The sequence below is a fragment of the Trichomycterus rosablanca genome, chromosome 7 (assembly GCF_030014385.1).
Source record: "Trichomycterus rosablanca isolate fTriRos1 chromosome 7, fTriRos1.hap1, whole genome shotgun sequence".
Classification (NCBI taxonomy): Eukaryota; Metazoa; Chordata; class Actinopteri; order Siluriformes; family Trichomycteridae; genus Trichomycterus; species Trichomycterus rosablanca.
This window is the reverse complement of record NC_085994.1, coordinates 41,406,701-41,431,704: the sequence shown is the minus strand read 5'-3', so window position 1 is coordinate 41,431,704 and position 25,004 is coordinate 41,406,701. Positions and strand designations below refer to the sequence as shown.

The 25,004-nt window shown below is 41.6% G+C and overlaps 2 protein-coding genes across 2 annotated transcripts in view; both read right to left on the bottom strand.

The window, feature by feature from the left end:
• Nucleotides 1–18,245, bottom strand: part of si:dkey-21p1.3 (collagen alpha-1(I) chain) — a 36,033-nt gene extending 17,788 nt beyond the window's left edge. Inside the window, exons 1-34 of the mRNA XM_062998210.1 lie at nucleotides 18,196–18,245; nucleotides 16,411–16,527; nucleotides 16,208–16,322; nucleotides 15,454–15,840; nucleotides 14,746–14,810; nucleotides 13,407–13,469; nucleotides 13,200–13,319; nucleotides 13,060–13,098; nucleotides 12,407–12,460; nucleotides 12,044–12,097; nucleotides 10,778–10,885; nucleotides 10,614–10,667; nucleotides 9,589–9,642; nucleotides 9,446–9,490; nucleotides 7,812–7,865; nucleotides 7,696–7,740; nucleotides 7,471–7,524; nucleotides 6,964–7,008; nucleotides 6,307–6,360; nucleotides 5,619–5,663; nucleotides 5,483–5,536; nucleotides 5,318–5,362; nucleotides 4,925–4,978; nucleotides 3,971–4,078; nucleotides 3,830–3,883; nucleotides 3,308–3,361; nucleotides 2,843–2,887; nucleotides 2,565–2,618; nucleotides 2,375–2,419; nucleotides 2,213–2,266; nucleotides 2,067–2,120; nucleotides 1,930–1,983; nucleotides 683–736; nucleotides 520–573 (exon numbers count right to left, since the gene is read on the bottom strand). Of these exons, the coding sequence (XP_062854280.1) occupies nucleotides 520–573; nucleotides 683–736; nucleotides 1,930–1,983; nucleotides 2,067–2,120; nucleotides 2,213–2,266; nucleotides 2,375–2,419; nucleotides 2,565–2,618; nucleotides 2,843–2,887; nucleotides 3,308–3,361; nucleotides 3,830–3,883; nucleotides 3,971–4,078; nucleotides 4,925–4,978; nucleotides 5,318–5,362; nucleotides 5,483–5,536; nucleotides 5,619–5,663; nucleotides 6,307–6,360; nucleotides 6,964–7,008; nucleotides 7,471–7,524; nucleotides 7,696–7,740; nucleotides 7,812–7,865; nucleotides 9,446–9,490; nucleotides 9,589–9,642; nucleotides 10,614–10,667; nucleotides 10,778–10,885; nucleotides 12,044–12,097; nucleotides 12,407–12,460; nucleotides 13,060–13,098; nucleotides 13,200–13,319; nucleotides 13,407–13,469; nucleotides 14,746–14,810; nucleotides 15,454–15,840; nucleotides 16,208–16,322; nucleotides 16,411–16,527; nucleotides 18,196–18,228 (2,388 nt within the window). The 5' untranslated portion in view covers nucleotides 18,229–18,245. The remainder of the gene's footprint in view (nucleotides 1–519; nucleotides 574–682; nucleotides 737–1,929; nucleotides 1,984–2,066; nucleotides 2,121–2,212; nucleotides 2,267–2,374; nucleotides 2,420–2,564; nucleotides 2,619–2,842; nucleotides 2,888–3,307; nucleotides 3,362–3,829; nucleotides 3,884–3,970; nucleotides 4,079–4,924; nucleotides 4,979–5,317; nucleotides 5,363–5,482; nucleotides 5,537–5,618; nucleotides 5,664–6,306; nucleotides 6,361–6,963; nucleotides 7,009–7,470; nucleotides 7,525–7,695; nucleotides 7,741–7,811; nucleotides 7,866–9,445; nucleotides 9,491–9,588; nucleotides 9,643–10,613; nucleotides 10,668–10,777; nucleotides 10,886–12,043; nucleotides 12,098–12,406; nucleotides 12,461–13,059; nucleotides 13,099–13,199; nucleotides 13,320–13,406; nucleotides 13,470–14,745; nucleotides 14,811–15,453; nucleotides 15,841–16,207; nucleotides 16,323–16,410; nucleotides 16,528–18,195) is intronic.
• A 1,613-nt stretch (nucleotides 18,246–19,858) lies between these two features.
• The window catches only part of LOC134318596 (voltage-dependent R-type calcium channel subunit alpha-1E), a 78,789-nt gene continuing 73,643 nt past the window's right edge, over nucleotides 19,859–25,004 (bottom strand). The window contains exons 45-47 of the mRNA XM_062999597.1: nucleotides 24,695–24,836; nucleotides 24,372–24,565; nucleotides 19,859–22,699 (exon numbers count right to left, since the gene is read on the bottom strand). Of these exons, the coding sequence (XP_062855667.1) occupies nucleotides 22,286–22,699; nucleotides 24,372–24,565; nucleotides 24,695–24,836 (750 nt within the window). The 3' untranslated portion in view covers nucleotides 19,859–22,285. The remainder of the gene's footprint in view (nucleotides 22,700–24,371; nucleotides 24,566–24,694; nucleotides 24,837–25,004) is intronic.

Genomic DNA, 25,004 nt, shown 5'->3' with positions numbered 1-25,004 from the left:
TAAAAGGAAGAAGCATAAAAATAAGAAGAAGAAGAACAAGAAGAACAACAAGAGAAGGAAGAAGAAAAATAAGAAGAGGGGGAGGAGGTAGAAAAAAATAAAAAAAGAAGCATAAGAATAAAAATTATAATAAGAAGAGGATGAACAAGAGGAATAAAAAGAAAAACAAGGATAAGAAAAAGGAGAAAAAAGAAGACGCATAAGAAAAAAGAACAAGAACAAGAAAAATAAAAAGAAGCATAAGAAGAAAAAGGACAAAAAGAGAAGAAGGAAAGAATTAATAAATAAAAGAATAAGAATAAAAGAATAAAAAGAACAACAAGAACAAGAAGTATAAAAAGAAGAAGAAAAATAAAAAGAAGAATCACAATCCCAACTTCTTTGGAGTCTAAACTAGAATGTTTAGAAGTTGATCAGTTAATACATTATAAATCTTTTCCTTCTACTTTTATCAGTTAAATAAGGATTGAAGAGAATAAAACTCATCACACATTCTTCTTTTTACTGTGTTTTATTGACCTTCTGTCCTGGAGCGGCGGGGATTCCATCAGGACCGGCTGCACCCTTCATTCCCTGAGGAAAAAAGAAACGTTAGCATGATACTAAAGCCGCTGAACACATACACATGTAATGTCCGGGTCTATGTTAGCCAGGGGTTCTTCTACTCCACTAATCCACTAACCTTGACTCCAGGTTTTCCTGGTTTGCCGGTGAGACCTCTACCTCCGGGATCCCCCTAATAAATAAATAATAATAAATATGTGATTTGGAAATCAGTCGGTCAACTCTGTAAAATCTAGTGCTGGTCAGATCATGTGGGAAAAATAATATACAATTAATCAATTAATCAATAAGTAAATAAATAAAATAAATTAAACCACCATCAAACTAATATTAATAATGAATGTGTAATACTGACACTTTAGCGGCATCTGGTGGTCAACTGTCAGAACTGCACTATATGATTTTTTAAACTGATTTTATCAGATCTCTTGATCATAAAAAATAAACATACAAAGAGAGCTGGCACTACCTGACCCACAGCCCTGACCTCATCCCCTAAAAACACATTCAGGATGAATCGGAAGGCTGATAGTGAGTCATGGGCGACTCCATATTAATGGTCAAGATCAGGAGTCCGGATACTTTCGTCTCAGTATTTTCTGTGTTGTGATTTTTCCTGGCCTTGTAATTCCTCAGCTCTAATTATGATGCACACTAAAAAGAACATGGAACAGTGGTCTTGGGCCAAGGAGTCCCTGTGCAGAAACAGTTTAGGGAAGGTCCTTTCCTGCTCCAGCATCCAATGTGCACAAAGTGAGCTCTACAAAGACGTAGATGAAAAAAAGCTGGGTTCATGGAACCACAAATCATCCCCGGACAGGAGAACCTCACAAGCTGCTCTCAGACTAAAGAGAATCCTGTGATTACTTAGAGTTGCAGGACGACCCAAAGGCAGCAGGAACAACAGTTAGATACAGAACAATGAATCTCCAATCGTGTTCGTTCCAACAAACCTGCGCTAAACCCCTCCACTCAAAGAGGCGCAGAGATACGTCCAGATACTTTTGCTCCATTCGTGTTGCAGAGAAGCAGCTTCTTATCATGATGCTTCCACCACCGTACTTCACAGTGCCTAGGTGATTTGGGGTAGACCAATCAGAACAACGTGCAGACAAAAACAACAATTAAATGTTTGCTAAGGGTCGCGTATCCACCTGATCCCCCAAATCACCAGTCACTGTGAAGTACGGTGGAGGGAGCATCACAATAAGAAGCTGCTTCTCTGCAACATGCATGGAGCAAAAGTATCTGGACACATTAGAGGAGAAATAAAAAATAAAAGCTAATAATCACCAGCACTGAGGTACAGAAAACGCACAAAATTATTGAATGATTTAATGTTTAACATAAAGTCCAAATACTTACGGTGTTTCCGACACGACCTTGTGCACCAGCAGCGCCTGGCTTTCCCAGAATCCCCTGAAACATTTCGGACATTTTCACGTCTGACCGCTCGTCACCAACATCTCACCATAGAACACGTCACATGACCTCTTACTCACTCTGGGTCCTGAAGAACCGGAGTCTCCGCTCGATCCCGCGGGTCCTGCTGCTCCCTGAAAACACGTTAGATTTTTATTTCATTTTATTATTTTAATTCCTCGTCTGATTTATTACTGATTTAATGAAGTTTCGATCGCACTCTCACCGGAGAACCATGAATCCCATCCGGCCCCGGAGTTCCCGGAAAACCCTGCAGACCCTAAAAATAATAATAAAAAAACAACAATAATAATAATAATAATAATAATAAGTCCAGTTCTCTGATTAAACACGTTTGAAGGTGTGATGAGTTTCAGCACTTCCTTACCTTCAGACCTTTAGCTCCGGGTCCTCCTGGAAACCCTCTCCTACCCTGTGAACCCAGACAGACGTATTTAACAACTCGAAAAATCCACCTTACCGTGATGTTAAACTCTTCAAAACTCATTTTAACATCAAATCAGAGTTTTAAATCTGAGGCTCAGGTAAAGATAAACAAATCTGATGTACACAGGAACCTTGATACCAGGCTCTCCGTCAGATCCTCGCTCTCCTGATTTACCCATTTCTCCCTGCATAAAAAACAAATGTGTGTAAATAAATGTTCAAACATCCTGGTCAGGGTCGCAGTGGGTCAGGGTCACGGTGGGTCAAGTTCCACCGGGAAACATCATGACTGTGTAGACATGAGACAATGAGATTCAAACCCGGATCTCAGAGGCGGTGGGTGAGCGTAACAGAGCGCCGCTCCGCCCGAGCTCCACAAATCTAAATTTTTTTACAAATAATTTCTTACCAGAGGACCTGGTACACCGAAGAATCCACCTCGTCCAGGTCGACCCTATTACAATAAAGATAAAGAAATATGAAATATTAAATATTAAAATAAAAAATAAATATTATGTAGGAACAATAAAATACTGTAAATAAAAATAACATTAAGAAGAAGAATTAATAATAATAATAATAAAATAATTAAAAAAATAATAAATAAGAATAAAAAATAACTAATTGGAATAAAAATAAATAATATTAATAATACAATTATGAATAACAATAATAATGATAATGACAGTAATAATTATGATAATAATAATAATAGTAATAATAAATATAATAATATTTATAATAATAATAATAATAAATAATAATATTAATAATAATAGTAATAATAATAACAATAATAATAATAATAATAATAATAATAATAATAATAATTCACTCATTAACATTAAAAGTAAATAATTTTTTAATGTTGTACTTTGTCTCCTTTTGGTCCCGCGACTCCAGTCGCACCATCAGCACCACGTTCTCCCTGTAAATCAAAACATCCACCAGTGAGCACTTTATTAGAAACACTGAGAGGCCTGCTACTGACGGCCATGGATTATTCTATACGCTTCTATACAGAGGAACTTTGTGGATATACAATTACTGACTGAAGCTTATCTGCTGCTCTGGGCGGTCAGTGTCTCACCTACGCCCCTTTGTGGATGACGTTTAAGGGGTGGATACAGACTAAATGACCAAAAGTATGTGGACACCAAGAATTCTGGGCCAAACAAATACTGTCGGGCAGAGATTCCCACAGACGGTCCGAAATCTTGTCACAAGTCTGTCCAAAAGATGAAAGGTTGTCATGGCAACTCTGGTTTTGAAATAAAACGTTCAATTGGCTTATGGTTGGGTGTCCACATACTTTTGGCAGCACAAGCACACAGAAGTCAGTCGAGGTTCCAATTCGGATCAAAGCTCCTCTGGCGGTTAATTAGATGTTCGTTACCTTCGGTCCGTCTCCGCCCTGTTTGCCCTGCTCTCCGGCGCCTCCCTCCTCACCCTGAGGAACGAACCACACCCACAAATCAGTGACCAGTTTCACCTCTGAGCTACAGAATTAAAACACAGGATGAAGAGAGATGCTCACCTGAGACCCGCCCATCCCGGGGGGTCCGGACGACCCGGGTTCTCCCTGAACTCCGGAACGACCCGCTCGACCCCTGAAGCCGCGCAGACCGGGGGGCCCCGGAGACCCCTGAGTACAAACAGGAAACAGAACCTGCGCTGAGCTTCACATCCTGCACGCTCTCCTGTCGTTAGATCAGCTTCCCCTCCCACCCCAAAACACAAAACGATAAACTGGCTGCACTAATCAGACCTGAAGTTTAAGCTAAAATGCCACAGGGTTCACGGATCTCCTCCTCCTTCCACCTCAGCTTCATCTCACGGACAGATGACGTCACGTTCTCCCTAAACATGTTCTGACCTCACAGAACCTCTTCTCAGGAGTTCACCTAGCCGAGTCGTCGCCCCTTGGGAGAAGTTTTATGCAGGTGTGATATCCTTGGGTTGAAATGTAGATTATGGCTCTCAGTGTGGTTCAGTGGAGTCCTAAAGCCTCCGGTCAACACCAGATTGAAACACGATATGCACAAAAGTATTGGGACGCACTTTCTAACTACTGAAGTCATGTGCTTTTTAACTACACCAATTGCAAACAAGTGTAATAAATCATACTTGAGCTTATAATTTTGCAGCAACAGTTTAGGGAAGGCCCTGTCCTGTTCCGGCATGACTGTGCCCCTGTGCACTAAGCAAGATCTATAAAGACATGAAGAAACACTGTCATCTTTTGACTGAACGAGCACGAATCCCCACAGACACACTTCTGAACAGGAACTTCGAGCTACTACCCAGGGTCCTAACACGGCGTCAAAGACCCCGCCAACTTTTTAGTCCCGTCTTTTCCCACCTGATTTTGTCTGCTGCGTTGCCGATCGTGGCCGCTAGGGGGCGCCCCAGTAATCCTATTTTTAAGGAATTTTACGTACTGAATTTAGACGCTTGCTTCTGATTGGTCCAGAACACAGATGTGACTCACCTGATCTCCTATCTGTCCTGGTTCTCCTTTAGTCCCGTTTTCAGCCTTCAGACCCTGAATAATAGATCAGGTTGTTTAGATAATGAAAATGTAAACAATAGCATTGCTATGATGCTAAGCTAAGCTACAAGCCGCTTGCTAAATGCTAATACAAATTAAGATGCTAATAATAAAACAATTAACAAGAACCGATAAATAAAATGTTGGTTTAATTTGATCCGACTGCTGATACGTGATTCCAGTTGAAGGCGGAGTTACAGATCTATACAGAACATTAGTGGCAGGGCAGATGGGCATAATTCTGCAATCAGAGCCCACTGCCTATCTCCACGTTACAAGCTGTTTAATTTTAGCGGTTTAAAGATTTAAAGGAACTGTGATAGATAATCTTACTGGATCACCTGAGGGACCGACTCTCCCTGGTTTCCCAGCAGCACCCTGAAAATAACAAACCATAAAATCACTGATCAGGTCTTTATAACAGTGCACAGCTCCCCACAGTTCCAGTCCTAAACTGGCTGTGGTTTTACTGCGTGACATCACACGAGACGAACGTACTTTTGGTCCCGGAGTTCCAGGTTCCCCGATATCGCCCTCGTTTCCGCTCGACCCCTGCAGAGATCAAAGACAAGAGAGATCAAAGAGACGGAAGAGATCAAACAGTCGTCTGTAAAATCTAATCAAAAATACGTACGGGATTTCCTTTGGGACCCGGGGCTCCGCCCGGCCCTGGTTCACCCTGAAACAGGACAAAAGAACCGGTCAGTCCAGGGCTGGTCAGTATATTTACCATATATGGTCAAAAGTATGTGGACGCCCCTACGAATGAGTGAACTGAGTTGTGAATTTGGCCACATTCATTGCTTACAGGTGTATAAAAACAAAAGAATGTAAATGCTATCATTTAACACTGTCCCAACAGTTTGGGGAAGTCCCTGACCACAAAGCCAGCCTATAAAGATGTGGTCTGACTACAGGTGAGCACTCGGACTGTGAGGTTTTCTCCTCTTAACCTCACTGACTCTACTGACTGAATGAGGGCACAAATCCCCACAGACACACTTCAAAGTCTTGTAGAAAGGCCCAGAAGAGTGTATGATGCTCATGTTGTGATAATCAGGTGTCTCAATACTTTTGTATCCTGTATTACAGCATGACAGCTCTATGCAGCTCCTCACTCAGCCAGCAGAGGGCAGAATTGCAGAAGTTATGAAGAATCCAGATACACGAACTTTCTAGAATGAACAACGATCGGATTTTGCCCAGGAGAACTTAGGAAGAGGATATGTCCCAGTGAAGCCCCCTATTTACCTGGGCAATTGGTGGATCACGATTAGGTGTCCATATACTTTTGATCAAAAATGCATTTCAAAGACACGTACCTGAGGACCTCCATCACCGGGAAAACCGATAACACCATCAGAACCGTGATCTCCCTGTAACACACACACACACACACACACACACACACACACACTTAGTGAAACACAAACCTCCTCATTTCAGAATGTTCTGCTTCCCTGCGTCCAAACCTGAGGGTAGAAACCACAAAGGAACCAGTTCCAGCACTAAACCCACCAGTTCCAGCACTAAACCCACCAGTTCCAGCACTAAACCTACCAGTTCCAGCACTAAACCCACCAGTTCCAGCACTAAACCTACCAGTTCCAGCACTAAACCTACCAGTTCCAGCACTAAGAATACCAGTTTAAGTACAAAATATTCTAGTTCACCTTCCGAAAGAAGTTCCAGTAGTCAACCCACTAGTTCCAGTACTAAATATGCCAGTTCAATCACTCAAGTACTAAACCCACTAGTTACAGTCAAAACATTTCCAGTTCCAGCACTAAACCACCACCAGTACAAACTATTCTAGTTCACCTTCCAATAGAACCAGTTTCAGTCCAAATGCTTCTAGTTTAACTACAAAATGAGTTGTAGTTCCAGCTCTAAACCTACTGGTTTCAGTAATTAACCCACCAGTGTTAATAGTTAATCCGGTACTAAGATGTAGATGATGTAGAGTTTTGGAGACTCACTGGTTTTCCGGCGGCTCCTCTGTATCCGATCTCACCGGGCTGACCCTGAACCACCAGAACAAACGTCACAACGTCACAACTCATCCGACAGTCCAATAAAGTCAAATAAATAAAATAAAATAATAAATAAAATAAAATAAATAATAAAATAATAAATAATAAAATAACAAATAATAAAGTAATAAATAAAATAATAATACATTAAAACAAAATAATAAAATAATAAAATAATAATACAATAAAACAAAATAATAAAAAAGTAAAATAAAATAATAAAATAATAATACAATAAAACAAAATAATACAATAATACAATAATAATACAATAAAACAAAATAATAAAATAATAATACAATAAAACAAAAAATATTAAAATAATAAAAAAAAATAATAAAATAATAATTAAATAAATAAAATCATGATTTGATGGTGAAGCTTCAGCAGGTGAGCAGATACCACTGAAGCTGAACAATAACGAGAGAACCAGAGAGGAGAAAATGTTCTTACTGGAGGTCCTTTAACACCCGGCACTCCTTTAGCACCTCTAGCACCCGCGCTCCCCTGAAGAGCATCAAATATTTAATTATAAACATTAATAATATCACAGTGGTGTGTGATCACATTTACTCAGATAGGTGATTGTGTGTATGCCAGCATGTAGTTGGTGCTGGTAGGAATAATAATAAATCATGAGGAGAAGAATAAAATAATAAAGGTGTTTGTGTGACGTACCGCTGGACCCGGAGCTCCACTGAACCCGACCCAGCCCGGATCCCCCTGAACAACAACAGCAGCTTCAGTAAAATATTAAACACTCAATAATATGATCAGAAATAAAAGAGACGTACTGGAGGACCAGGAGTTCCCATCAGCCCCCGCTGTCCTCTGGGTCCAGGTGAACCCTGCACATCAATTAATTAATCATTAACAATAACATCAACATTCTGATTGTACAATAATTTTAATAAATTTATATCATTATTATCTTTAAATGAAACACATTTGTAAAATGTTATAAATAATGTGGACGGTGTGTGTGTGTGTGTGTGTGTGGACGGTGTGTGTGTGGACGGTGTGTGTGTGTGTGTGTGTGTGTGTGTGTGTGTGTGTGTGGATTGTGTGTGTGGACAGTGTGTGTGTGTGTGTGTGTGTGTGTGGACGGTGTGTGTGTGAACGGTGTGTGTGTGTGTGTGTGTGTGTGGACGGTGTGTGTGTGTGTGTGTGTGTGTGTGGACGGTGTGTGTGTGTGTGTGTGTGTGGACGGTGTGTTTTGATGGTGTGTGTGTGTGTGTGTGTGGACGGTGTGGGTGTGTGTGTGTGTGTGTGTGTGTGTGTGTGTGTGTGGACGGTGTGTGTGTGTGTGTGTGTGTGTGGACGGTGTGTGTGTGTGTGTGTGTGTGGACGGTGTGTGTGTGTGTGTGTGTGTGTGTGTGTGTAGACGGTGTGTGTGTGTGTGTGTGGACGGTGTGTGTGTGTGTGTGTAGACGGTGTGTGTGTGTGTGTGTGTGTGTGTGTGCGTGTGTGTGTGTAGATGGTGTGTGTGTGTGTGGACGGTGTGTGTGTGTGTGTGCGTGTGTGTGTGTAGACGGTGTGTGTGTGGACGGTGTGTGTGTGTGTGTGTAGACGGTGTGTGTGTGTGTGTGTGTGTGTGGACAGTGTGTGTGTGTGTGGACAGTGTGTAGATGGTGTGTGTGTGTGTGTGTAGACGGTGTGTGTGTGTGTGTGTGTGTGTGTGTGTGGACGGTGTGGGTGTGTGTGTGTGGACGGTGTGTGTGTGTGTGTGTGTGTGTAGACGGTGTGTGTGTGTGTGTGTGTGGACGGGGTGTGTGTGTGTGTGGACGGTGTGTGTGGACGGTGTGTGTAGACGGTGTGTGTGTGTGTGTGTGTGTGTGTGTGTGTGTGTGTGGACGGTGTGTGTGTGTGTGTGTGTGTGTGGACGGTGTGTGTGTGTGTGTGTGTGTGTGTGTGTGTGTGTGGACGGTGTGTGTGTGTGTGTGTGTGTGTGTGTGGACGGGGTGTGTGTGTGTGTGGACGGTGTGTGTGGACGGTGTGTGTAGACGGTGTGTGTGTGTGTGTGTGTGTGTGTGTGTGTGTGTGTGTGGACGGTGTGTGTGTGTGTGTGTGTGTGGACGGTGTGTGTGTGTGTGTGTGTGTGTGTGTGTGTGTGGACGGTGTGTGTGTGTGTGTGTGTGTGTGTGTGGACGGGGTGTGTGTGTGTGTGGACGGTGTGTGTGGACGGTGTGTGTAGACGGTGTGTGTGTGTGTGTGTGTGTGTGTGTGTGTGTGTGGACGGTGTGTGTGTGTGTGTGTGTGTGGACGGTGTGTGTGTGTGTGTGTGTGTGTGTGTGTGTGTGGACGGTGTGTGTGTGTGTGTGTGTGTGGACGGTGTGTGTGTGTGTGTGTGTGTGTGTGTGTGTGTGGACGGTGTGTGTGTGTGTGTGTGTGTGTGTGTGTGTGTGGACGGTGTTTATTATACACTTACGATGTAACCAGTGATTCCAGTCAGACCAGTTTCACCTTTATTACCCTGAAACCATCAAACATCAGAGGAGCTTCAGATCTTTATATGAACATTAATAATAAATATATGTAATATAATAATAATATATATAATAATACTGTTACCCTCCGGCCACGCCCACCTCGCTCCCCCTGAGGTCCCGCCTCACCCCTGTAACCCTGAATCACAAACCGAAACACAGCGAGACGTGAACCAATAACCTCCTGTTTACACCGGGACTGATAACCAGCAACGTAACAATACTGAACCAGCAGTGACATCGATTATTCATCTTTAATTACTGATCATTGAACAATTATTATTCATCATTTAATATCAATGATCAAATATCGATTATTAATCATTGACTGTTGAATGTTAATTATTGATTATTGATCTACATGTTTTATGTTAGTATCAGATTATTGATTATTGATCATTAATGACTGATTTTTGAATATTAATTATTAATCATTGATTATTGAATGTTAATTATTAATAATTGATTATTGATAATTGAATATTGATTATTAATTATTGATCGTTGATTCTTGATCATTGATTATTGGGTATTGATAATTAATTGTTGATTAATGATCTTTAATTATTGAATAATTATTATTGATAATTAAATATTGATTATTGACTGTTCATTATTGATAATTGATATTGATCTTTGATTACTGAATAGTAATTATTGATCATTAATTACTGATTATTGAACAGTAATTATCAACCATTGATTATTGATTCTTGATCATTATTGAGTATTGATCATTAATTATTGAATAATTATTATAGATCATTCATTACTGATTACTGAATATTGATTATCAATCATTGATTCTTGAGTATTGATCATTAATTATTGATCTTTAATTATTGAATAATAATTATTGATCATTTAATATTGATTATTGACTGTTCATTATTGATCACTTATTTTTTATGATTAATCATCGATTACTAAATATTGAATATTGATTATTGATCTACGTGTTTGATGTTAGTATAAAATTATTGATTATTGATCATTGATTTTTATTTGTTGTTTGTTACTGACTATTGATAATTGATTTCTGATTATTGATTATTGATCTACACGTTTGTTGTTTTTGTTCCAAAAATAATTTTAAAAAAAAGGTCTCACCCAGTCACCCGGCTCTCCTTGAATACCCTGTTCTCCTCTGTAACCCTGTAAACCCTACACACACACACACACACACACACATACAAGTTAAAGTTAGCATGTGTAGCGTTAGCATGTGTAGCGTTAGCATGTGTAGCGTTTCTCTACGTTTAGAGTTTCCATACATCTTCTCCTGCCTGTCCCGCCACGCCGGATTCTCCGTCTTTACCCGCCTCGCCATCTCGTCCCGGCCTTCCTGGAGGTCTCGGTATCCCAGGAGGCCCTGCTCTGCCCTGTAAAAAACACAGGAACCATGCTAATCAGTTCAGTAACTGAGCGTCACTTCTGAAGCTAAGCAAAGCTAATCGTTTCTTGTTAGCTCGATTAGCATTAAATATCCGGTGAAAATGTTTTTAAAAATCCTCAAACTGGTCTAAACTGGTCAGACTGGAAACTTTTATTTTTCATTGCTGGATAAAAATCCGTCGTCCACGTAAACAAAAACCCAAATCGATGAGCGTTAGCTTCCGCCACAGACCCAGAGATACATTTGCTGATGAGATTGAGCGGAACACAGCGGACGCTGATTCGATTTGTCTCCAGGAAAAGTGGACGAGCTGCTCTGAGGCTCTGAGGCTCCGTCTCTGTGTCTGATAAAAATGATTTATGTTAATAAACCGTCCTGCTCTGAAGGGCCTGGAGAACATTTACAACGTTTCTAAGCTAATGTACGTTAGCCTGTAAAGTTCCGGGGCTAAACTTGAGGGTTTAGGTCCATCTGTTGACCTGTGATCTCTGTGATAAAGTCTTCAGGTTTGTGTTTTCAGGATTAAACCATTTTCCTTAGGTTCCGGAACTAACCGCCATGGTGTAAAGTTTCTGCTGTAAAGTTTCTGGTGTAAAGTTTTGGGGTTAATGTTACGCAACAAAGTCCATGAGCTGAACTTTAGACTGAAATATGTTTGGTGTAAAGTTCTGTAGCTGGAGCTCTGAGTGTCCTGGCACAACAGTTTAGGTTTCTAAATTAAAACACAGGGACTGTGGTTACAGAACTGAGGTTACAGTAACAGGACTGAAGTTCCAACTCCAAACTCCCAGGGTGTAAAGTTCCAGGGCTTGAGACTCTGTGCAAATATACTTAAGTTTATATCGTGTAAAGTTCCTTTTTGCAAAGTTACCTGGTTTAATACCTGATGTAAAGAAAGCTTATAAAGGTAATTTGCGTAAAGTTTCTAAGTTACAGTTTTTTGTGTAAAGTTTCAAAGTAAAAAATTATTGTGTAAAGTTTCTAAGTTAAATTATTTTGTGTAAAGTTTCTGGATCCTTGTTTAATGTTGCACTACCAAACTTATGTTTAATAAATAGTTTGCTGTTGATGTTTGGGTTAAATTTCAGACAGTAAAGATGATCGGGGCCCCTCAGTGTGTGATGTGATACTCAGAGATACTTACAATGGGCCCCACTGTTCCTTTCCTGCCATGTTTCCCTGGAACTCCCAGAGGCCCCTAAACACAAAACACCATCCGTCAGAAATTCAGCGTTACACTGATTCTAAACATCAGCTCGTTATTTAAAAGCTTAATAATAATAATTAATCATTAAAATTAATAAATAATATTTTTTATATTTAGTTTAAAATTTTTTTTAAAAATGATTTATTGTTTAATAATTTTATAAAATTTTAAAATAGTTTTTAATACTTAGTTTATGCTTATTTATAATACAAATATTTTGAAACTGTTAATAAAAAGTTTTTTTTTATTATTTTATTTTTATTAAAAATGTTTATTTTTAAATATTTAATGGTCACTTACTGGTGGTCCAGGATGTCCCGGTTGTCCAGCCGGTCCTGGTTGTCCTTTTCTTCTCTAAATAAATAAATAAATCCATTAAATTATAAAGGAAATAATTGTAAACAATTGGAAAAAAATTGTATAACAAATACAATTAATAAATAAACATTTTATGATAATTTTTTTTTTTTTACTAAATAATAACATTTATTATCTTTACAAAATATGAAGTGGTAGCTGTAGTGCTCAGAAGATCACTGGTTCAAGTCTCACCACTGCCGCTGCTGGGCCACTGAGCACGGCCCATGACCCTTAATTGTTTGTCGCGAGTGTAGGAAGCTAAATGCCGTAGATAAATAAAATAAATAACACTAATAATAATAAACAAATATTAAACACATGGAGAGGGTGGATTGGCTGCTCTGAATTGTCTTGCAGTCACTGAGTATAATTATAGGAAGGCTCTGGACCCACTTTGACCTTGAACAGGACGAAGCTGTTTACTGTTTACTGTAAATAAAAAAGTGCCTGTCTGAATCAGAAGCCAGCGGATGGCGGTTCAGTCCTGTACGTGATAAAGATTTAACCTGACCTGCACGGCTGGTGCAGCAGCGTTGGTGTGACCTTTTGGCCCACAATAATAACCCTGTTAAATGTAAGTAAATATTTCCTACCGGCCAGGATGCGCTCATGTTTCTGTAGAGTTCACTCTTCTGCAGGAAGAATAAAAATAATCAACATCAATTTATTTCACTGGATCAGAAGAAAAACGTCACGTTTTACCACAAACTGTTTAGATATTAAATCACTTCACCCTGAAATCTCTCCACTCCTCCTCAGACGTCGTCCACAGAACCACGGTGGGGGAGCCAGGAGGGCCGACAGGACCACGGTGCCCTTTACGCCCGGTCCGACCCGACGCCCCGGCAGAGCCCTGCGGCACACGAGAGGAAGCTGAGAGGAAGCTGAGAGGATGTTCTGATACGGAATAGATATTCTAATTTATTCTAGCGTGACGTACTTTCTCTCCTTTCAGTCCAGACGGTCCTAGCAAACCAGACGGTCCAGACGGACCCTGACGTCCCTGCAACATCAAACACATTTAATTAATACGTCTTTTTTATTTTCATCGTTCAGACATGTTCAATTTTTACACTAGACTGTAAAAACTGTAGATTCTTCCACTGAACAGCAGGGGTCACTGTTGCAGCTACAATGCAGCCACTAACTGTGTCTGTAGAGCGACCAGGCCAGGCTGGAAGCACCCCTGAGGTTCGAACCTGCGTCTCAGCAGCGGGGGGATAGATTCAGCTAAACTTTTAAAGTCTGTAGGCTCAAGATAAGGTTATGTAGTCCACCATCGGCTGGTCTGTGATCCACAACATAACCACATATAAACGCTATGGTAAAACACGCCAGCCCACCAGCACTGAGATCTCGAAATCATAAACAGAATCCTTATGGCTGCTGGGAATAGCAACCTCTGCTGGCTGGTCGAGGCGCTGCACAGAGACGTAAATAATGGAGAGCGGTGTCTGACTCTCTGTATGAATTTTTATTATTTATATAAAAATTAATCATGATTATTATTATTTGTGATTATTTCTATATTATTCATGATTTTATATAAATATTATTAATGATTATTATTATTATTATTCATGATTATTTGTGTAAATATTATTTATTAATATTATTCATGATTATTATTATTCATAATTATTGGAGTATTTTAAGTTCTCTTGTACATTAGGTGAATATTTTAAATCTCGTTCCTGGAGGAACCCGGAGTGAATGAAGAGTTTCAGAGCTGTTATTACACTTGATGTCCAGAGGAGGCGCTGCAGCTGAGCTGGTGCGGGTTGGTTGAATGATGTGTGTGTGTGTGTGATGTGTGTGTGATGTGTGATTGATTTCTGTTGTTGATTTTGGTGCGTGTGAGTGAAGCTGATCTGGTTTATAAAGCTTCTCTCAGTACAGATCAGCTCTCACACATTTGCTCTCTCTTCTCTCTCACGTTTAATCTGATCAAACCCTGACAAACTCCATTATCAGAGACACCACCCACAGCACACAGCCCAGGGCGGAGGGGAGACGGGCACATCTCAGTCAAAACCACAGAAATAAATACAGAACAGGACAGAAAAGAAAAGAACAAAAGAGAAAAGAAAAGAAAACAAAAGAAAAATAATAATAAAGAAAAGAGGAAAAAAAGAACAGAAAAGAACAGAAGAGAAAATTTAAACGCAGTAATTAAATAATAACAATAATAAAAATCATATAATAATAAAATAATAATAAAAAATATTTATAAAAATAAATAAATAAATAATAATAATAATTATAATAATAATTTATACCTGTGTTCCTGTGTTTACAGTCGAGCGGGTTACGTTTCCTTCTCTCACTCTGTCTGAACTGGAAGCTGAAACAGCAGAAATAAAAATAAAGGGACCCGGATCAGTTCTGGCTGATGCAAAGATGTGAAATATTTTCCAGAACTGAAACTGAGGGATTTTATTTTGCAAAATAAACATTTTTATTTACCAACAAGGATTTAAAACATTTAACTTTATTATTTTTATTGGATCAGGTTTATGATTCTGCCTGTTCCACTTAACCAGTAAGGGCCAGCAGAGGGGGCACGGAGGCGCAGATGACTGACGTGTGTCAGTTCCTCATAATTAAAAGTCATTTGTTGAGCGTTGATTAACTTTCTCAAAACATTTCTTTATGGACCTCTTGAGGGAACATTCATGCTGGACCCCATGAGGCCCTTCCCCAAACTGCTGGCACAAAGTTAGAAGCATATTATTGAATACGATTGATTTAATTTATCTGGTAGTAATAAGTGTCTAAAACTACTTTAATCAATGATTTTGTAGCTCAGAGGTTAAGATACTGGGTTAGTAATCATAAGGTTGCCGGTTGAAGCCCCACCATTGCCAAGTTTCCACTGTTGGGCCCCTGAGCGAGGCCCTTAACCCTCAGTTGCTCAAATTGAATGCTGTAAATGTGAATTATAAGAGGCGTCTACATACTTTTGGTCACTTGTATATTATAGTTACCTGGTCGTGATCCGGTTCTGATCCGACATCCTTCCTGATCCGGATCACACAGATCTGCTCCTGATTCAGGAATCTTCTCAGCTCCTTCGCCCGGTTCCTCCACCGTTCCTGGTCCCTCGACCTCTGATGACGTTCCTCTGACATCTGCGCTGGTTCCATCTAGTACGTCTTCCTCGTCCACACGTTCCTCCATCACGTCTGCAGCAATGAACCCTTTCAGATCCGGACTCTGATCTTCGGTTAATCTGGACATCCGTGAAGAACCCAAGTGCTCAGGGACGTCAGACTTCACCTGATGGTTTTCTGATTCTCCTGGATCCTCAGTGTTCTTCAGCTCTGTTTGCTCTTCATCTGGTTCATCTGGTGACTCCAGACCTACAGGGGGCGCTGTGTAAGAGAATAAGAGCAGTTTAGGGAAGGCCCTTATATGGTAAGCTCTATAAAGACATTAACATAAGAGTGGCCTGAACAAAGACCTCGTCCAACATCAGTGCCCGACCTTTATAATGCTGTTTTAACTTCATTGCTGTTTTAAAGGCACAAATTCCCATAGACACACTCCAAAATCCTCTGTAAAGGCTTTTCCCAAGAAAGTGGAGGCTGTTACAGCCACCCAGCTCCACCCAGCATGTCATGATCTACAGTTTTGGAATGAGGTTTCCAAAAAAAAAGCTCAAGCTCAGGTGTCCACATACTTTTGACCATGTGTTGTGATTATTCTCACGATCTTTATGGACGGTGGTTTGAATCTCACGTTGTTCCTGATGAAGCTCGGCGCTGGTGGTTGCTCCCGGACGTGCAACTCGATCTTCTGCTCGTATCTCCCGTGTGAGATCTGATCCAGGTTCCGGTTCCTCTCCGTTCTCCTTCTGGAACGTGGTCACATGACATGAAATTAAAATCATGACAGCGTGACGCAGGTCACATGTCATGGGCGGGAGTTTAACGTTTCGGTACCTGACGGTCAGAACAGTGGGACCCAAAATCCTGATCCGTGCAGGGTCCCGGGGGGTCGAGGGTCCCTGATGTCGCCGAGGTCGCCGAGGTCGCCGAGGTCGCCGAGGTCACGAGGGCCTGTTAAAACAACAACGTTTTATGACATCACAATAAAACACGTGTGTAATAAATGAGCACTAAATTACACCGGCACACTGCTATCAACCGGTCGGGCGTCTACACAGACAGAATGGGTTAAACTGCCCAGCCGTTGTGAGGTGCGCTTGTCAGCGCTCTTTCAATGCAGGTCCCAAGCCCGGATGAGCACTTTATTAGGAACACCTGGCTGGAACGTCTATGAGGTGTTTAAAAGTCCCAACAACCCTGCTGCACCTGCTAGTGTCAGTCAGTGCAGTGCTGAGAATGATCCAACACAAACAAGCATCATCTGGTCAGTGTGGGGTCCCTTTCAATCGATAAGCATACAGAGCAACAGATGGGCTACATTCAGTAATTGTATACCCACACAGTTCACCTGTATGGTGGGCGTGGCTCCTGAAATAAGCACACAGGTGTTCCTAATAAAGTGCTCACTGTAATTAGGAACCGAAGACCCTCCAGTCAGAGGACCTGAAGATGGAGACGTTTAGATGAGCTACAGCTTTAGTGAGTTGGATGTTGACGTGAGCTCCGGCTGCGGCGGTTTTAAGAATCACCCGCCGTACGTCCGGTCCTCAGCGGTGACGCCACGACGTCTCACGCGTCTCAGATATTACACAGACGAGACGCCGCCAGGATCAGTCAGGATCTCTGGAACCAGATTGATGAGCCTCAGCAGAACCTGGAGTAAGGTTCACTGTTTACTTCAGTGCTGTTAGAGTCACCTGACCCTCACAGTAAGGCTCTGATCACACGGGACGTTATTTTAGGAGGTTTGTGAAGATCTGAGAGACTGTGTGAAGAGAAACCAAAAAACTGCAAAAAACTTTATTAATAATAATAATAATAATAACTTTATTAATAATAATAATAATAATAACTTTAATAATAATAATAACAATAATAATAATAATAACTTTAATAATAACAATAATAATAATAGTAATAAAAATGATAATAATAATAATAACAATAATAATAATATAACTTTAATAATATTAATTAAATGCACAATAATGTTATATTTAATAATGATTACTAATAATATAACGATAATTATAATATTATAATAACATTAATAATAATAAAATGTATAGTGCTATTATATTTCATAATAGTAATAATTACTATTATTATAATAAATTATAGTGATATAATAAAATAATAATTAATGTAATCAAATAATAATTAAATGTATAATAATATAGTACATAACAATAATAATAACAAAATGTACAAAAACTTATATTCTATTTATTAACATTATATTTATTCATAACAATTACTATTATTATGATAACAATATTATATTAACATTATAATTAATGTATATCATTATTGATAATAATAATAGAATCTTATTAGTAATAATAATTATATCATAACAATAATAATAATAATATTAATAATAATTACAATATAATTAATAATAATGATAATAATAATAATAAATTGAACAATTCAGTAAAAAACTACCAATAACACAAGTGTCCATTTAAAGCTGCAGTAACTTTAGATCATTTATGGATTCATATAAAATCTTAAACTCGTTTCTGTAATAATAAATTAATTCATTAATAAATAAATAAATAAATAAATATAATTAGAGGTGAATGAAATGAGAGAGGAAGGTCGTGCAGGACTTACTAGAGAGCAGACGAGGAGACTGAAGGTCCTCATGGTGTCTGGAGGACGTTTCTACACAAACACTCCACTTATTCAATCATCCGACACGTCTACAGTGTGTGTGTGTGTGTGTGTGTGTGTTTGTGCTTCAGGTCAACATGTGAAGGGCCGCTGTTCAGAAAACCAAAGAATGACACAGTCTCTACAAAACTACCTGGAAAATGTGAAACACACACACACACACCCCTAGCGACCCCTACTGGCACCTCACAGCAAGAAGGTCCTGGGTTTGATTCCCAGGTTGAGCAGTCTGTGTCCTTTCTGTGTGGAGTTTTGCAGCATGTTCTCCCTGAGTCTGTGTCGGTTTCCTCCCACAGTACGAAGACCTGCAGTTTGGTCAACTAGAGATACTAGAAATTAGAAAGTAAGTGTGTGTGTGTGTGTGTATATGTGTGTGATGGACTGGTGAGCGGTCCATGGTTTTTCCTGCACTTCAGCCAATGAATCAGACCCACTGTGACCCTGACCACGATGAGGCAGTGGTAAAACAGACCATGAATGAATAAATAAAAGCAGTGCCCAAACCACACACACACACACGTGAATGACCCTGACAGAGAGTGTGTATTCACGCTCCCCTCTGCCCCGGTGAGGAATGTGGCGCCGCCGTCTGAGGGGCGTCTGTGTTACCGTTCTGACTCACCGTCTGAATCTCAGCCAATCACGGAGGCCGTTCTGTGGCGTGACGAGGATCTTCAGCTCCGGCGCTGATTCAGTCAGATTTAATAAAGGACAGAAACATGAGGAACGTCCAAATGGTTTATTATACAGAACCAAGCGCTGGGTGGAATATTAAAGAGAGGAAGAAGAAGGTCCACGTCTGTGGTGAAGGACTTTCAGAGTCGCTTAGACGTCAAAGAGGACAAACAAACCCAACCTCCGAAACCTCGCCCCAAACCCAGAGAACCAAACTGAAGCTGGATTATTGTGGACACATGATGAGAAGAACCGATTTACTGGAAAAGACGATTATGCTCGGAAGTGTTGAGTAAAAGAGGAAGAGGACGGCCAGCAACAAGAAAGATGGATACAAGTAGAGGAACAACGAAGTAATAAAGAAGCCTGAAAACCTGAAAATAATAATAATAAATATAAAATAATAATAATAATAATCATAAATATCATAAATATAAATTAATAATAATAAATATAAAAATAAATATAATAATAATAAATATAATAATAATAAATATAAAATAATAATAATAATAAAAATAATAAATATAAATTAATAATAATAATAAATACATAAAAATTATAATAATAAATAAATAGATAATAATAATAAAATATAATAAATAATATAATAATTATGAATAAATAAGAATAACAGTAAATGAATATAAAAATTATAATAATGGTAATAAATAAATAAATAATAAATAACTCTAATAATAATAATAATAAATAAATATAAAATAATAATAATAATAGTTAAGATAAATAAATACAATTACAATGGTAGATAATAATAATACATTTTAAATAATAATAATAAATATAATAATAATAACAATAATAATAATAATAATAAATATAATAATAATAATAATAATAATAAATATGATAATAATAATAATAATAATAATAAATATGATAATAATAATAATAATAATAATAATAATAATGTCAGTATTTTGGTTTTTATTACATAACAAAATATAATAATATATAAACATTAGCTACGCAAGCTTTTCCAACACGTTACAGTGCTAATATTAGCTTAGCTACATTTAAATGCAACGACTTTTTTACCACCTCGCATGCACCAAAAAAACAAAACGTACCAACGATATTATCAAAAGTCTCCTCGGGGTTTCATCAGTACATCATTTACACAGAAATACGTCCCTGTAAACGGTGAAAAATACACCAAGACTTACAAACCCTGCTAGCGAGCTAGCTAACGTTACACCAGCTATCGTGTGGGATTGGGATGGGGAGGGGGGGTTACAGGGAACGTTTTACGCTACACAGTGAGAGAAAGAGAACCAGAGAGAGAAACATTAAAAACAGAGAAAATAAAGAGAGATAAAAGAGAACAACGTGATTGGCTGATGGAGTCGCTGATGAAATGTCACGTGCGCTCTGTTCTGTTCTGTTCTGTTCCAGCCACGCCCGTCCATCAGTACAATCAGTTAGTGTAGAAACTCCAGCAGAGAGAAACTTTACATCAGTATTTACATCAGAGGATCAGAAGATCAGATCATGGCTTATCGGTACAGAATCACTCGAGCAGTTTCAGGATTTTTGGTCTCTGATCAGCAGCTACGTTCACATGCAGCTTCAGTCTGACATGAAAATAAAGAACAATTCGTTTCATTATATTTTTATTCTTTATGGCATAAAGACACGAGGAAAATTGTCTTTATCTCTAACTCAACAGTTTTGGGATGAACCGATCAAGGCGTCCCAATACTTTTGAAACGTCAGCTTGCATCTGGTGATGTCACAACGGGTTTCAGCAGCCAGTCACTCTGTTTGCTTTTGTAACATGAATTGTCAGCTTGCATCTTATGATGTCATAATGGGGATTTAGGAGCTAATTATTCTGGTTGCTATAGCGACACGGACCCTCAGCTTGCATCTTATGATGTCACAACAGGTTTCAGCAGCCAGTCATTCTGGTTGCCATAGTAACATGAATCGTCAGCTTACGACGTCACAATGGCTTTCATTAGCCAATCAGTGTGGTTGCTATAATAACATAAATCATCAGCTTGCGTCTCGTGATGTCACAACATGGTTCAGCAGCAATCACTCTGGTTGCTATAGTGACATGAATATGTCACAACGGGTTTTGGCTGCCAATCACTCTGGTTGCTATAGTAACATAAATCGTCAGCTTGCGTCTTATGATGTCACAACAGGTCTTATCAGCCGATCACTCTGGTTGCTATAGTAACATGGGACGTCAGCTTGCGTCTTATGATGTCACAACGGGTTTCAGATGCTGCATGTAAACATAGCCGCTGTAGCGCCCAGCACACGTGCACACGCGCGCACACACACACACACACACACACACACAGTTGATCCACTGGCTGTTGATAAGACGTCCGAGCCTCAGCAGAGACGTCTGAGAGCCTGAGTGAGTTCAAGGTCCAAAACCCCAAAGTTCCTCCCGTGTTGGTTTCCTCCGTCACCGCGGTTCTGTTCACGGCGGAACACGACGTCCTTCAGACCCGCTGAACACGGTCCGGTTAGCATCCAGAGAGGAGGAGCTCTAAAACAAGCCGCCGTCTCCCAAACGCCCTGATTCTACTGAGCGACAAACCAAACACTGATTCATTCACTCACTGTTTCACCGTCACTTCATCCTGGTCAGGGTCGCGGTGGGACTGGTCCACCGGGCGAGAAAATAACAAGTAGCACAAGCTGTAGCATTGTGTCGCTATGCTATAAGCAAGCTAACGTTTGCTAATCTGTCTCGCTATGTGAATACAATAGTAGCCAAGTTTAAAAGTGAAATACTCTGTCTTGTCGGACGTCCCGTTTCAGCCACCTCTAGAACAACAGTCGCTCTTCTGAGGAGCTTCTGACGAGACTGGAGCGTGTCTAAGTGTGGGAATTTCTGCCTGTTTGGTCAAAAGCTGACAGAATTTGTACGGCTGGGCGCTGATGCTCAGTCGATGTTCTGGTTCATCCCAGAGCTGTTGAGTTAGAGATAAACAGAGATAAAGTTTCTTCATGTCTTTATATTTAAAGAGCTAGCTTTATGCTGGAACAGGAGAGGACCTTCCCTAAACTGTTGCTGCAAGCTCAATAGCATGTGGTTTCATTTATACTGTATGATTGATTCATTACACCTGTTAGTGACTGTTGTGGCTGAAACACGAAGGGGCGTCCCAATACTTTTGACCATATAGTCTAGATGACATGACATCACCAAGCTTCTAATTGGCTTATTCATTTAAATGAAACGTAAGCTCCGCCCCTGTGAACCCTGTGGCGCCCGTCGCTCAGTAAAATCAGGGCGTGTCCCTCTCGGTGGCGGCGCACGTCTGTAACGGCTCTCGCCGCTTGACGCCCGTGTGGAGACTCCGCCCCCTCAGCAGCGGTCGTCCTCGTCGGTGTCGCTGAGGAGCTCGCACCCTTTCCGGAAATGTCCGTTGGGCATCTGCCAGGTGTGGCGCAGCTGCGGGGCGGAGCTCACGACGTGACCCCGCCCCTGGCTGCTCGCTATGGCGGCCTCGAAGGTCAGCGTCTCCTCGGGACTGTTGGAGTGGTCGTGCAGCGGCAGGTACGGCTCGGAGGTGTAGCGCTGCGGGGAGGCGGGGCTCAGGCCGCCGCCCGGCCCCTCCCCCGCAGACCTGGTCCGTGGCGGGGGGTCCTCGGGGCCCGTGAGTCCGCGGCACACCAGGGGCGAGTAGGAAATGTGCGGCCGGGGCCTGGAGGGGGTCTGAGGAAGCTGCCGGCGCCCCCTGCAGTCTGAAGACGGAAGTGCACTTGCTGAGGTGTCAGCCTGGGGACAGAGAGAGGTTCTCATCACTGATTAGAGTAAAGCAGGTGTGTTACGCTGGCCTACGACCTCTGAAATCCAGGTTCAAATCTGATTATTAGGACTCACTACTGAGTTCCAAACTGGCTTTACAAGCAGCATCAGCACAAGAGTTTCTAAAATCACTTCCATGCAACAACTAGTATCGGCTAGAATGGTGTAAATCACACCGTCACTGGACCCTGGAGTCATAGATTTCATATCTGGCGTGTGTGTACCTGTGTGTGTGTGTGTGTATGTGTGTACTTGTGTGTGTGTGTGTGGGTGGTGTGTGTGTGTACCTGTGTGTGTGTGTGTGTATGTGTGTACTTGTGTGTGTGTGTGTGGGTGGTGTGTGTGTGTACCTGTGTGTGTGTGTGTGTTCTTCCTTTGCTGGAAGAGTGAGTGTGTGTGTATGTGTGTACTTGTGTGTGTGTGTGTGGGTGGTGTGTGTGTGTACCTGTGTGTGTGTTCTCCCCTCGCTGGGTGAGCGTGTGTGTGGTGTGGGTGGTGTGTGTGTGTATGTGTGTACTTGTGTGTGTGTGTATGTGTGTACTTGTGTGTGTGTGGGTGGTGTGTGTGTGTACCTGTGTGTGTGGTCTCTCGCTGGGTGAGCTTGTGTGGTGTGTGTGAGTGTGTTCTCCCCTCGCTGGGTGAGTGTGTGTGTGTGTGTGTGTGTGTTTGTGTGTGTTCTCCCCTCGCTGGGTGAGCTTGTGGGTGGTGTGTGTGGTGTGTGTGTGTGTGGGTGTGTACCTGTGTGTGTGTTCTCCCCTCACTGGGTGAGCTTGTGTGGTGTGTGTGTGTGTGTGTTCTCCCCTCGCTGGGTGAGCTTGTGTGGTGTGTGTGTATCTGTGTGTGTGTGTACCTGTGTGTGTGTTCTCCCCTCGCTGGGTGAGTGTGTGTGTGTGTATCTGTGTGTGTGTGTACCTGTGTGTGTGTTCTCCCCTCGCTGGGTGAGTGTGTGTGTGTGTATCTGTGTGTGTGTGTACCTGTGTGTGTGTTCTCCCCTCGCTGGGTGAGCTTGTGGGTGGTGTGGGTGGTGTGTGTGTGTGTGGGTGTGTACCTGTGTGTGTGTTCTCCCCTCACTGGGTGAGCTTGTGTGGTGTGTGTGTGTGTGTTCTCCCCTCGCTGGGTGAGTGTGTGTGTGTGTATCTGTGTGGGTGTGTACCTGTGTGTGTTCTCCCCTCGCTGGGTGAGCTTGTGGGTGGTGTGGGTGGTGTGTGTGTGTATGTGTGTAGTTGTGTGTGTGTGTATGTGTGTACTTGTGTGTGTGTGTGTGGGTGGTGTGTGTGTGTACCTGTGTGTGTACCTGTGTGTGTGTTCTCCCCTCGCTGGGTGAGTGTATCTGTGTGTGTGTGTGGTGTGTGTGTACCTGTGTGTGTGTTCTCCCCTCGCTGGGTGAGCGTGTGGGTGGAGTGGGTGGTGTGGGTGGTGTGTGTGTGTGGGTGTGTGTACCTGTGTGTGTGTTCTCCCCTCGCTGGGTGAGCGTGTGGGTGGTGTGGGTGGTGTGTGTGTGTGTGTGTGTGTGTGTGTGGGTGGTGTGTGTGTGTGTGTGTGTGTACCTGTGTGTGTGTTCTCCCCTCGCTGGGTGAGCGTGTGGGTGGTGTGTGTGGTGTGTGTGTGTGTGTGTGGGTGGTGTGTGTGTGTGTGTGTGTACCTGTGTGTGTGTTCTCCCCTCGCTGGGTGAGCGAGTAGGTGGAGTGGGTGAGCGTGTGGGTGGTGGATCCTGCGCCCGGGTTTGGTTCCGCTCCTCTGAGCTGCAGCGTGAGGGATCCGGTGAGAGCAGGTGCTTCCTCTCTTTAGATCTTCCTCTCTCCTTACACACCGGATCTCTGAGATTCGCTCTGACGCCTACACACACACACACACACACACACACACACACACACACACACACACACACACACACACTGATATGATCCACACACACACGCGAGGCTCTTGAATGACGACGTATATACCGTGAGGTTGAACTCTGACCTCTGAAGCTACGTTGCCGGGGTCTCTCCAGGCGGTCAGGACTGACCCTCTCCAGAGAGAACTCCTCCTGCCAAACCCCGTTCACACACTGATCACCGATAGTGGAGAACGAGCGCTGTAACAGCTTCCTGTCCGACCTCACCTGCGATACACACACACACACACACACACACACACACACACTTGGTCACAGTCTCAACCACTCAAAGTCTTAGTCTAGTTTGGTCGTGACCAATGAAAGTCCAGGGGTGCAGATCCAGATCCAGCCCCCAGTGAGGGAAGAACACACACACAGGTACACACACACACA